At 42.1% G+C, this 12,370-nt stretch overlaps 1 protein-coding gene across 5 annotated transcripts in view; it reads left to right on the forward strand.

Annotated features, from left to right (window-relative positions):
- The window catches only part of DCAF11 (DDB1 and CUL4 associated factor 11), a 67,433-nt gene that overhangs the window by 12,738 nt on the left and 42,325 nt on the right, over positions 1–12,370 (forward strand). For 2 of the 5 annotated variants that reach the window (XM_073632722.1, XM_073632720.1), the window contains exons 2-4: positions 4,429–4,591; positions 7,069–7,196; positions 8,898–9,016. In XM_073632722.1, coding sequence (XP_073488823.1) covers positions 4,440–4,591; positions 7,069–7,196; positions 8,898–9,016 — 399 coding nt within the window. In that variant the 5' untranslated portion in view covers positions 4,429–4,439. Of the gene's footprint in view, positions 1–4,428; positions 4,592–7,068; positions 7,276–8,897; positions 9,017–12,370 lie in introns of all 5 variants that reach the window. The other 3 variants (XM_073632729.1, XM_073632725.1, XM_073632732.1) reach the window with 2 other exon arrangements.

Consider the following 12,370-nt stretch of genomic DNA (forward strand, 5'->3'; position numbering starts at 1 on the left):
CCACATTCTGAAGAAGCGTGGGCTGTCAGGTTCAGTGGTGTCTACTCTGGTTAATGCAAGGAACCCGGCCTCCAGGGTCATGTATTATAGAGTCTGGAAGACATATGTCTCCTGGTGTGAACCCAGGGGTTGGCATCACAGGAAGTATATCATAGGTAGAATCCTTGACTTTCTTCAGATGGGACTAGAAATAAAGCTGGTCTTGAGTACTATCAAGGGCCAGGTTTCGGCCTTATCGGTATTATTTCAAAGACCACTTGCATCACACTCTTTGGTTCGTAGCTTTATTCAGAGGGTAACGCGACTTCATTCTCCGGTTAGGTCACCCCTGAACCCTTGGGACTTGAATTTAGTCCTGTCGGCATTACAGAAACAGCCTTTTGAGCCGATACGACATATTCCCTTGGTCCTTTTGACAAGGACACTAGTTTTTCTGGTAGCCATATTTTCTGCAAGAAGGGTATCAGAGTTGGCTGCTCTTTCTTGTAAAGAGCAATATTTAATTATTCACAAGGATAAGGTTGTATTGTGTCCTCATCCTAATTTTCTACCGGAGGTAGTATCGGGTTTTCATTTAAACCAGGATATTGTTCTACCTTCATTTTTCCCAGAACCCCATTCTGCGGAAGAAAAGTCACTACATTCTCTTGATGTGGTTAGAGCAATCAAAATCTATTTAAGGACCACTGCTCAGATTCGAAAAACGGATGTTTTGTTTGTGTTGCCTGAAGGTCCTAAAAGAGGACAGGCAGCATCAAAATCTACTATTTTTAAATGGATTTGACAAGTGATTGTTCAAGCTTATGGTTTAAAGAGGAAAGTTCCACCTTTTCATATTAAAGCGCACTCCACCAGGGCTGTTAATACTTCCTGAGCAGTGCATCACCAAGCCTTCATGGCTCAAATCAGCAAGGCCACAACTTGGTCTTCAGTCCATACATTTACCAGATTCTATCAAGTAGATGTAAAAGGTCATGAGGATGTCACCTTTGGACGCAGTGTGCTGCAGGCAGCAGTATATGTCCTCTGGTCTCATGGTGCACTACTTTTGTTGTGTCTCCCTCCCTTCAGTTGGCATTGCTATGGGACATCCCACATAGTAACTACTATGGCTCTGTGTCCCGTGATGTACGATAAGAAAATAGGATTTTTATAACAGCTTACCTGTAAAATCCTTTTTTGAAGTACATCACGGGACACAGAGGTCCCTCCCTTCTTTCTGGTATACACATGTATTGCTTTGCTACAAAAACTACTGGTACTCCCAGTAGTGGGAGGGGTTATATAGGGAGTGGACTTCCTGTCTTAGGGTGTGCCAGTGTCCCTCACCTGAAGGTAGCCTATAACCCACATAGTAACTACTATGGCTCTATGTCCCGTGATGTACTTCAAAGAAAAGGATTTTATAGGTAAGCTGTTATAAAAATCCAATTTTTTTCTTCCTGCAAACTTGGCGAGTCGAGATAATGCCAAAGACCTCAATTTTGGTCTCATCTGACCACAGCACTTTCTCCTAATCTTTCTTTGAATCATTTAGATGTTCATTGGCATGACTGTACATGCCAGTGAAGGAGGGGGACTCGCCGTGTTTGGAGGAAGAAAAATGCTGACCATGACCCTAAGAACACCATCCCTACAGTCAAGCACGGAAGTGGAAACATTATACTTTGGGGCTGTTTCTCTGCTAAAGGTACAGACTGACTTTGCCGTATTGAGGGGTCAATGGACAGGCCAAGTATTGTAAAATCTTGGATGAGAACTTTCTTACCTCAGCCAGAACACTGAAGATGGGTCGTGGATGGGTCTTCCAGCATGACAATGACCCAAAACATAACTCCAAGACCATCTATCTATCTCCAGACCATAATCCTATAGAAAATGTATGAAGGGAGCTGAAACTTCAAGTTGCCAAGTGACAGCCAAGAAACCTTAAGGATTTAGAGAAGATCTTTAAAGAAGAGTGGACCAAAATCCCTCCCTGAGATGTGTGCAAACCTGGTCACCAACTACAAGAAACATCTTACTTCTGTGCTTGCCATAAGGGTTTCTCCACCAAATACTAAGTCATGTTTTGGTTGGGGATCAAATACTTATTTCACTCACTGAACTGAAACCTAATTTATAACATTTGTATCATTTGTTTTTTCTGGATTTTTGGTTGATATTCTGCCTCAATCATTTAAAAAACACCTATCATAAAAAATGATAGACCTCTCCATTTCTTTGTAAGTGGGCAAGCTACTCAAATACTTATTTCCCCCACTATAACTAACAGGGCTTTTTTTCAGCGGGAACGCAGGGGAATGCAGTTCCGGCACCTCCAGCACTGAATGTATGTAATAGCATGGGGTGCGGGGTGTGCTGGAGGGTCTATTGATGTTGGCTGCTGGGGGATCTGATTTTGTGTGAGGGTCTGTTGTTGCTGATGGGGAATCTATTGTTGCTGGGGGGTCTTATGTTGCTGGAAGGGATCTACTGTTGAGGGAGAGGTCTATTTTTACTGGCTGCTAGAGGATCTATTGATGCTGGCTGCTGGGAGATCTGTTGTTGCTGCTGGGGGGAGTCTAATGTTGCTTGGGTGGATATTTTGTTGTGGGTAGTTCACTGTTGCTGTAGGGAATCTATTGTTTTTGGGGTGGAGTCCATTGTTGCTGGGGATCTATTGCTGGGATTCTATTGTTAGAAAAATAGAAAAAATACTGCGCTACCACTATACAAATGAAACCCCCCAAAAAGCAGCAGTTTAAATGTGAGATGCACACCAAAAATATCAAATGTTTAGAAAAAAAACTGCGCTATACCATGGATTGAATGTGAATGTACATAAATAAATCATACATATCATAAAATGATCAATTGTAAATCAAAAAGATTCCTCTTATAAACACAACACCAAAGAAATCCGAAAAAATGTGCAGTAATCAAATAATGTCATAAAAAATCAGTTATAACCATTGCAAGTAAAGTTGTGAGTCATTAAATGCATATGATCTTGACTGAAGAAAAACAGAGACCTTGAGTGAAAAAAATAAGAAAAAGTCCCAAAGGAAAGCACCTCAATATTGCACAAAGAGGACTTGATTGTGAAGATTGCATTAACACACCGCTCACAGTGATCCTTCACCACATAGATTTTGCGCTTACCAGAAAGCAAGCAATAAAGGCTTGTATTCAGACCAAACCAGGGATGTCCAGCTGGCAGTGTGACTTGTCTGTGTGCAACATAACTGCGGAAGTGCACCAGGAAATTCACAGACTCGAGCTCAAAGGCATGTAGACAAAGGAGAAATGGCCATAGTGCAAATCTGATAGGACATTTTATTTTAAAAGGTAGAAAACTTACATAAAACAGGATAAAAAAAGCAATTCGCCGGCCGGCATAGCGAGCGCCCGTGCACAATAGGACTGCGATGACGTCAGAGCGTCAACCTCCCATTCTATTGTTGCTGACTGCAGGGGATCTTTTTACTGCTTTTCTTTTTATCATCAACATGTTTCATACAAATGATTTAGCACCACAAAATAATACTTTGATTCTGTATTCTCTAAACGGGGCACTACTGGTAGGTGGGTAGGGGGTGGAATCAAGGGACGGTGGTCAGAGGTGGCTAGGGGGGCAGAGACAAGGGGTGCCTCAGACGGGGGGAGTTCCTGCACCTATTCTCCGAGAAAAAAAGCCCTGATAACTAATCATTTTTTGTGTTTTAATTCTGAATGTATCAGGGGTGTGTACTTTGCCTAAAATACCTTTCTCCTCTTTCCCATCTTAGAAAGTCAGGAGTTATGGTATATTGCATACAACAGACAAGCCAGTTATTCTTCTGCTCAGTCTATCTAGCATGTGGTAGGAAATCAAAGTGTCCTGAAAAAAAATCACAAGATAATTTCCCATGCATATTCTGACCTCTTTACAGCTTTTTTGAGATGATTTTAAAGTGGAACTTTCTGTCAGTGCTAAGGAAGCCGTTCTGCAAGGAAGGAATGTTGGTCAGTATAGATAATGATATCATCCTTATCATCAATTCTGCAGTCAGTATACTATACCAGGTATAGGCAAGCCCAGGAACTAGGTATCCATTGCACCTAAAAAGTACTAGTGGTGTTTAAGACCATTTTTACTCCTGTGCGGTGTTGACCATAGAATCATTTGTTTACATCTCCTTGCATGGTTTTGCACTAAAAACTACTTTAAATACGTTCCATTGTTCTTCCATTGTTCTGGTTCGCCTTCTTTTTTTTGATTTGCGTTGGTGGTTTCCTAACTCAAAAATATTTTTTACAGTAAAAAGAGGGTAATGCTAAGGTTAATTTTTAAATGGTGTGTCATTTTATTTTTACTGAATTATTAAGTTCTAGTGTCATGTCTCTCATTTTAATGGAAAAATGTTTTTATTTTTTGCTACATACAAATTTATGTGTAATGTGCAGGGGAATGGAGGATGGGAACACGCAGTAGCAGCAGCGCAGGAGGAGCTTCAGGGGATTCTCCAGAGGGCTCCCACAACAGTTCCGGATCTCGCGGTGGACTTCAGGATGATGATGATGAGGAGAACGTTGACCTGGCGCAGGTACTGGCGTATCTTCTGCGCAGGTAACAACACACCCCACATGCCATCTATTGCACTTCAGAACAACACATCTTCATCTGTTTCTGCAATTTTTGGCCTAAACATCCTTGGATCAGCGAGACTGAGATCTGGACACTGCCTGCTTGATAATGTTCTGCACTATATCGCTTTAGTACAACTTGCTTGTACGTGCCTAATTCTCAGTTACTCCTCAGACTGATATTCACCTATTTCTCCACAAAGGCGACACACTTGATCCAATCCAGCATGTTTTCCTGTTCAGTAATAAATTAAATAAAGCAAAAAAGCTGAGCAGAGAGTGGGGGGCAAGGCCAAGCCATGCTAGCCATGCTCTGTGTGTCTATGGATGCACACAGCCTGACTTGGAAGCAAGCTCGCATGTCTGCCCCTCTTGCAAGTGCTTGCTATGGTGCAGACATAGATGAGGAGGAGCAGAGAGCTCCAGCAGGGGACCCCAGAAAAGCAGGTTCGGGCCTACTTTTATTCTTACTTGCACAGAGCAAGTAAGTATAACAAGTTTGTTTTTTTAATTAAAAAAAAAATCTTTTACGACCAGCTTAAGAGTTTTAGGTAACATATGTTTGCATTTGCAAATACTAGTGAAGTTGTCAGCTGTAAAATAATTCCTGACTCCCTGTTAGTTTATGAAAGCATATTGTAATCGGTTGCTGAATGCGTGAACTGATAAGAAAGTGCACCAGCTTGATTTAAGCTGTGTAGCAGGTATAAACGCTGAGTCAATTGTGAAACTTTGTCCTAGCAGAAAATAGTTTACATATATATTGTTACAGCCCCATTGTTAATATTTAAACTTTAAACAATAAAGTCAGGCTGCATAAAATCAGTAAGTGCTAAATATCTTACTATTTTTTGTTTCTTGTTTTTTCTTTTGAGTTCTCCCAGTAGAAAACTCTAATTTTGTCCAGAGACTGCACATAATGACCTCTGCTTTCTGTGTGTTTTGCAATCAGCAATGCACACACTCCCTACTGGTTGCAGTGCTATAGCAATGACAAAGTGGGGCAGCATGTTGGACCCCTCTAGAGAGAGCGCTGCTTTCAAACAGAGCGCGTGCGGTTGGGCTTTATTTCTGAATGATGTCGTTATAGTTGTATTTGTCGTTAAACAGAATTTATAGTGGTTTTGTTTACATTTTCTTTGTTGTTTATACAGTAGTCAAGGTTTAAAATACATATTTAAAAAATGTTTCCTTTTAATTAGGCAAGTATGAAATATTACTTATGAATATTTTGTATTCTGATTTTCAGCCAGCAGGTGACACTTTCAGTAGGTTTTTTTTTTTTTTTTCGTTTCTTTTCATATGTTCTCTACCCTTATCTGCTTTGCCTAAAACAAAAAAAACTGAAAAATCAGCACATAACTTACAGTCAGTAGGATGTGTCCCTTGTGCTAATGCCTTTTCTGTTAGTTGAAGTCCTTCTCTTCCATGCCCCCATACTATGTAATCTTCCATCAAGAGAGCCTAATCTATGCCCATCTTTTTCACCCAGCTGCCCCATGCATAGAAGCTGATTCTATGAATAAAATGTGATCTATAAATAGGGGATGGGTGAATTATTGTTTGCCAGACCCTAACCCCACCACCACTCCCCCCCTTTTATAGAACCAGTTTCGTTCATAGAAGCTGCAGTAGGCCTTCAATGAATAGAGCAACTGGGGAGAAAGAATGGACATAGTCTCTCTTAATGAGAACCTGTGACAGCCCCTTAGTTGTATTAATCCCCACCGCACCAGAAGGTTTTGGCAGCGGGGGTGGGGGAATGGCATGGATGGAGGAGGATTTCAACTAACAGAAGAGATGACAGCACAAGGGACACCTCTCACTGACTGTTATGTCCCTTGTGCTGATTTTTCAGTTTTTTATTTTGGCTTCACTTAAGACTTTAAGACAGCCTATTTACAGACCTCAGTAGCTCAACCTGAAATGTACACTGCACGTTAACAGCTTCTCCTGTGCCCTCACTTTATATAATCTATAGTTCTCTGTAAACGTTGTCACTGGTATACCCAGTTTTAATTATAATTTCTTTGTAAATTAAAAACTGCTATAATAAAGTAGTGTAAAATAATAATAGTTTTTAAACAAAATAAAATTGACCCAAATCGATTATAATTCCCTTTACTAGTCTGCTTTCATGTGTAGATAATCCACACAGAGAATGACAAACATATTTATTAAATTGTGTAGACTGCTCAGTATAGGGTACAGCACTGCAGGTTACACAAAAGCAAACATTTTTCAACTGCACATCGTATTTAGTCGTAAGGCTACATGCACAGTACTTTCTTTTAATATCAAACAGTTCATAAAGGGCATCGCAATTATTCTACCATATTATTCATTTCTGCACCTATCATGTCCTATTCATGCATCACCACCTAAAGTGCAACCAAGTAAACAAATTACAGAGTTGTGGTGTTTTGGCTGATATATTGTGTTATTTCTGTACATCCACAGAGGGCAGGTGCGGCTAGTTCAGGGAGGAGTTCCTGCAAGTGTGCATCTGATACAGTCCCTATCTGATTCTGATGATGACAATGACAGTGCTTGGGAGGGATGCTTGGGAGATCGCTACAACCCCCCTGGTAAGTGACTTCTCCTGAATCCTTAGGATCATGGCATCAGCATTCACCAGCATTTCATCTAACCTAAAGCTTTTAACAGGTACAGTATTTAATGACATTGTGCCTTAAACTTGCATATATTGAAATTTAGTAGAGTCCAGAAACTTAGGCTGGGTTTACACTAGTGCGATGCCAGAAATCGCATGTGATTCTCATCATATTGCTGTGCTGAGATAGGGTGGATACCTTACCACTCAGCCGCCGGATATATGTGTCACTGTTCTTTTCTGGGGTGCGCTTCATCGATGCTCCCAAAACTGTGACCAAGCTATCAATCATTGGGAGCCGGTAGGAGCGGCTCCCGATGACATCAGCACTGTGCTACATGTATAGCCAGTCACAGTGCCTTATCAGGAGCCCCTTCTACCAACCTTGGGCATCATGGTCCATTTAAAGTGCCAGCTCCCATCAGTGCAAAGGGGTTAACTAAAAAGTGTTGGAAAAAACATTTGTTTCAGTAACCAATAGCACAAACCAATTAGACATCTTAAATTGCACCCCACATATGTTTAGCGGGGTAGAATAACGACAACTTAATAATGTTCTGCTGCTTTGTCTGGAGTATGTTTTGACCCAGTGACCACGTATTGCTGCTTCTGCTGTTGCAGTGCATGTTGGTGACCAGTCTGTGCTTTCTGGCAGGGGTGCTGGATAACAAAACTAGCTGCACAGAATTTTTTTATAAACATCCTGGTATTCAAGGGGTTAAAGTAAGCTCATGACTGCTGCATCATCAGTGAGCTTGGTATTGATTTTTTCAGACAGCAATTGGCATGCAAGTAAAAGTGATCCAAGTAGCTGTAGAGCCACCCAGTCACTTTTAAAGGGCTCTGAAGGTGCTGCTGCTGATGGTCGTAAGGATTCACGACTGCTGTTCCTCTGGGAGTCCAGGGCTGCAGTAAATGTATTACAACACTTCAAAGTTCAGAGATGTCATTCCTTGGCTACTGTAGCCTGGGAAGCAGCTATTCAAGCATAATCTGTACTTTATTAGCTGTAATTATAATAGACCCTTGATGTGTCACTAAAGAGGACCTCTCACTTGCCCATGATATTACCAAGGGGGTTTCCTAGCCCCTAAAGTTAAAATGGAAAAAACAAGTGTTAGAAAATATAATAAGAAATTGAAAGCACCCCTGACATTCCCATCCACACCCAAATGCATTGTGAATGTTGCAGTGATAGCACTTGAATTAAAGCCTAAATTCAGGTTTCATTTCATTTTAAAAAGTTTGTTTGGACTAAGCTGGTCCAAGTGAACTATTTCCTTTGCTAACACATGTACCTGCTGTCATCATCATATAAACTATATGTAACATTCGTTCTGGCAGTGGGATGGGGATTTCCAGTCCAGTTCCCGGAACAAAATTGAGTCAGGCTGAGTGCTGCTCAGCCATTCACAGGAAGCTTTGTATTTTTATGAATGAATACAAAGCCTCCCCTGAGTGGCTGAGATTGTGACAAGGTAGTTCATGCATAATAATTTGAATAGCTTTTTCTTTGGCAACCTAAAAATCCCTTTCCCTTTCTTCTGCTAATATTTTTAATAGCTGTAATTTGTTTTATATAATTATTTTTGCTTTGTATATCTGTTATTGAGTTGCCGTATTTATCGAAAACATTTTGTTTGCTTTTGTCGCTCTTTCTTGTTACCTCCTGTAGCTGATCCAGCTCCAGACACTGCTTTACTGGATCAGAGCCAGATCAGAACCCAGGTTCTGCTAGCTACAGGGAGGTTCAAAGCACGCACAGAGAAGAATATGACCCGACAGCTGTTGGAGGTAAACTGTTCATTCTGTCTTATGGTAACATTTGTATGGTATTACACATACATTACGTTTATGGTTTAGCCCTCATGAATTTCACATAAGTTACCCTCTCCTACAAGCCCATCTCTAAGTAAAATGTACCTAATGCAGCAATAAAAGGAGGGAGGTACTTTAGTCTTTTATATTTTATTTGGTAATTTCACACAGTGCTGACCATTTTCAAGTGAAACTCAAAACATAACAGAAAGAAACCTTACTGTTTTTATCTGTCCTTTTTTAAAGTGTGTCCTTTATGGGGAATCTCTTATTACTGTGTCACCAGAACCTAGACCACTTGCAACCAATCCAAAAAAAAAAAAAACCACAGTGAAACCCATGAGGTCTTGGTAATGGCACTTTCTTTATCGTACATCATGGGACACAGCGCCTTAAGTAATTACTTAATGGGTTATATGCTATCTTCAGGTTTTGACACTGGTAAACCCAATCAAGGAAGTTCACTCCCTATATTACCCCTCCTCCTTCCAGGAACACATCAGTTTTTTCGCTAGTGTCTAAAGGTGTTGGTCACGAGTGAAGATGTGCTCTGAGGAGCCCCAGGAGGGATCCATGCTGGATTTAAATATCCTCCATAGACCAGATCCATCCAAAGTGCCATTGAGACCTAAAGGGATGGTACCTGGGGCCTCGTATCCGAAGCACAAGGTTTTGCCTGTAACGCCTCTTTTTGTAGGGCTGAACCCCAGGAACCCAGGGCTTAGGTCTTATTACATTACCTAAACTTCCTGTTGGGGTGCTCTTTACAGGTCCAAGGCAGTTGGAACCCCGTTTTTAGGGACCCAGTCCTTGAAGGTTTGCTACGCAGCCCACTGTGATGGGTGAAGGCTGGATTGTCTGTTAATTCAGCAAATCCTGCGGTGAGGATAAGGTAAGGGAAGAAACTTGGGTATTAAAAACATCTATGTATTTCTTCCATTAAGGAAAAAATGCTGTCAAGCCTTAATTCTCCACTAGAGGGAGTCTGTGCACATACCTTACTCTGTTGTCTTCACTGTAAGCTCAGTCCGTGTCTGGTTACAGAAGCAAGTGGATGGAGACTTGCAAGGTAAAAGAAATCTGAAAAAAGGTCTTCTTCTCCCCCTAATGGGACCAGAGGGTTAGGGGGACAGCAGCGCTGTACCCCCCTTACATTACACACACACCCCCCCCCCCCCCCCCGGAGGTCCTACTAATACCACTAATTGTTTTTACTGTGGCTCACTGTTGTTTCTGCCTGCTGCTGGATGGGTCCCTGCTCCCCCCCCCCCCTCGTGTTGGGTCGGTGGACCCGAAAACGCCACGCATAGGCGCGGCAACATTTTAAAAGTAAATAGGGGCAGAATTTTTTCTCTAAGGGGGCAGGTCCTAAGCGCGATGCCGTGAACGTCCACGAGGACACACGGCAGGCTAAAAACAAATACAACACAACTGAGACAGTCTCTCCTCAACTGACGAGGAGAAAACAAGCAGCCTGCAACACACGTACACAAGAGCTGTGGGACATGTGTGGGTTGCAAACTGGCATTCCTGATACAGGAACAATGCCTTTTTTCCAGCACTAGGCTGAATTTTATAGCGGCTTTAAATGTCATGACTATTTTCAGCGATTAAGTGCAATTTGTATAGTGCCTCTGTTTTTGTACTTAGGACTATGCCTACCAAAAAGACACCACAAAAAACAAAAAAGTAAAGGTTTCACCCCCAGGTGCTAGGATCCCGAGTCGCATTTCCATGCTGTCATCCTCGCCTGAATTACCAGTTATGGCAAGCCAGGGTGAGCCATTTGAAAAAATTGATGGTGCAACTGCTTCTCACATCTCAGCCCCTGTATACGTGATTGAAGATGTCCTTTCCTCCTCCCTGCAGGGTCTGGAAGAAAGATTAGCGACTAATCGCATCCTCCATTCAGATGGATAGGAAGTGTGCTAGATCCCCTTCCCCCAATGGGATCACCTGGATAAGCATTTTCTCCCTCCTAAGAGATTTGCAATTCTCTATCCCCTGGAGGAGAAATTCTCCAAAAGATCGAAAATACCAGCAGTTGACGCTGCGATTTCCAATGTGAATAAAGGCCTAACTTGTCCAGTAGACAATGCACAGATGCTTAAAGGATCCAACAGATAAAGAGTTGGAATCCCTGTTAAAATCTATTTTTTCCATGGTAGGGGCCATCACTCAGTCTGCAGTCGCTGCAATAAGCGTCTGTCAATCCCTAAAGGACCAATTTAAACAGGCCCTTAGAGAGCTTCCTGCAACAAGCTCGGGATTTGGCTGAACTACCAAAAGCATTATGCTTTGCCATAGATGCTATTAAAGATTCTATTCACCAGGCGTCTTGCCTTATGCTTATGCTTGTGCATATGTGTAGAATCCTGTGGTTAAAAAATTTTGGTCAGCTGAAGCACCATGTAAGACCGCCTAACTGGGCTCCCTTTTCATGTGGAGCGACTATTTGGAGAAGACTTGGACAAATATATTCAAACAATTTCTAGTGGGAAAAGTACTCTTTTGCCAGTCAAAAGAAAGTATAAACGCCCTTCATTTAAACTGGCTCTTTCCCCTACACCAGGGGCCTCCACCTCTAGGCAGGGGCGATGGCCTCCGCTGTCAGACTCTAGAGGAAGATCTCAGAGTCAGACCCAGGCTCAAAAGAGGTCCTGGGGTTGGAAACCTGCAAGCCAGAATCCTAAAGCTTCATCATGAAAAGGCAACCCCCCTCACCAAGGTGGGGGGAAGACTTCTACAGTTTTCAGAAGTCCGGAAAGAGGAAATTCAGGACAGAAGGGTCATCTCCATGGTAACGCTGGTGTACAAGCTGGAATTTCGGGACTTTCCACCGTCTCACTTCCTGAGGTCAAGCGTTCCCAAAGATCCAGAAAAGAGACAATCTCTGTTTCAGGCACTAGACCAATTAATATCTCAAAGGGTGATCATACAATCCCACAAAAGAACAAGATCTGGGGTCTTATTCAAATCTTTTTTATGGTACCAAAACCAAATGGAGATATCAGACCCATTCTAGATCTAAAAAATCTAAATCAGTTGCTGAAGATCTGCTCCTTTTGCATGGAGACGATCAGGTCAGTAGTTCTATCCTTCTAGGAGGAGAACTTCTGGCACCAATTGATATCAGGGATACATATCTGCAAGTCCCTATATATTCCCGCTCACTCAAAGTTTCTGTGCTTTGAATTAGAACAGCAGCATTTTCAGTTTGTAACCCTGCCCTCCGGGCTAGCCACAGCACCCTGGGTGTTCACAAAAGTGCGGGCCCCACCTCTAGCCAGGTTAAGGGCACAGGGCATAACAGTCGTAGTGTACCTAGAC

The sequence above is a fragment of the Aquarana catesbeiana genome, linkage group LG01, assembly GCF_042186555.1.
Source record: "Aquarana catesbeiana isolate 2022-GZ linkage group LG01, ASM4218655v1, whole genome shotgun sequence".
In the NCBI taxonomy this organism is placed as follows: Eukaryota; Metazoa; Chordata; class Amphibia; order Anura; family Ranidae; genus Aquarana; species Aquarana catesbeiana.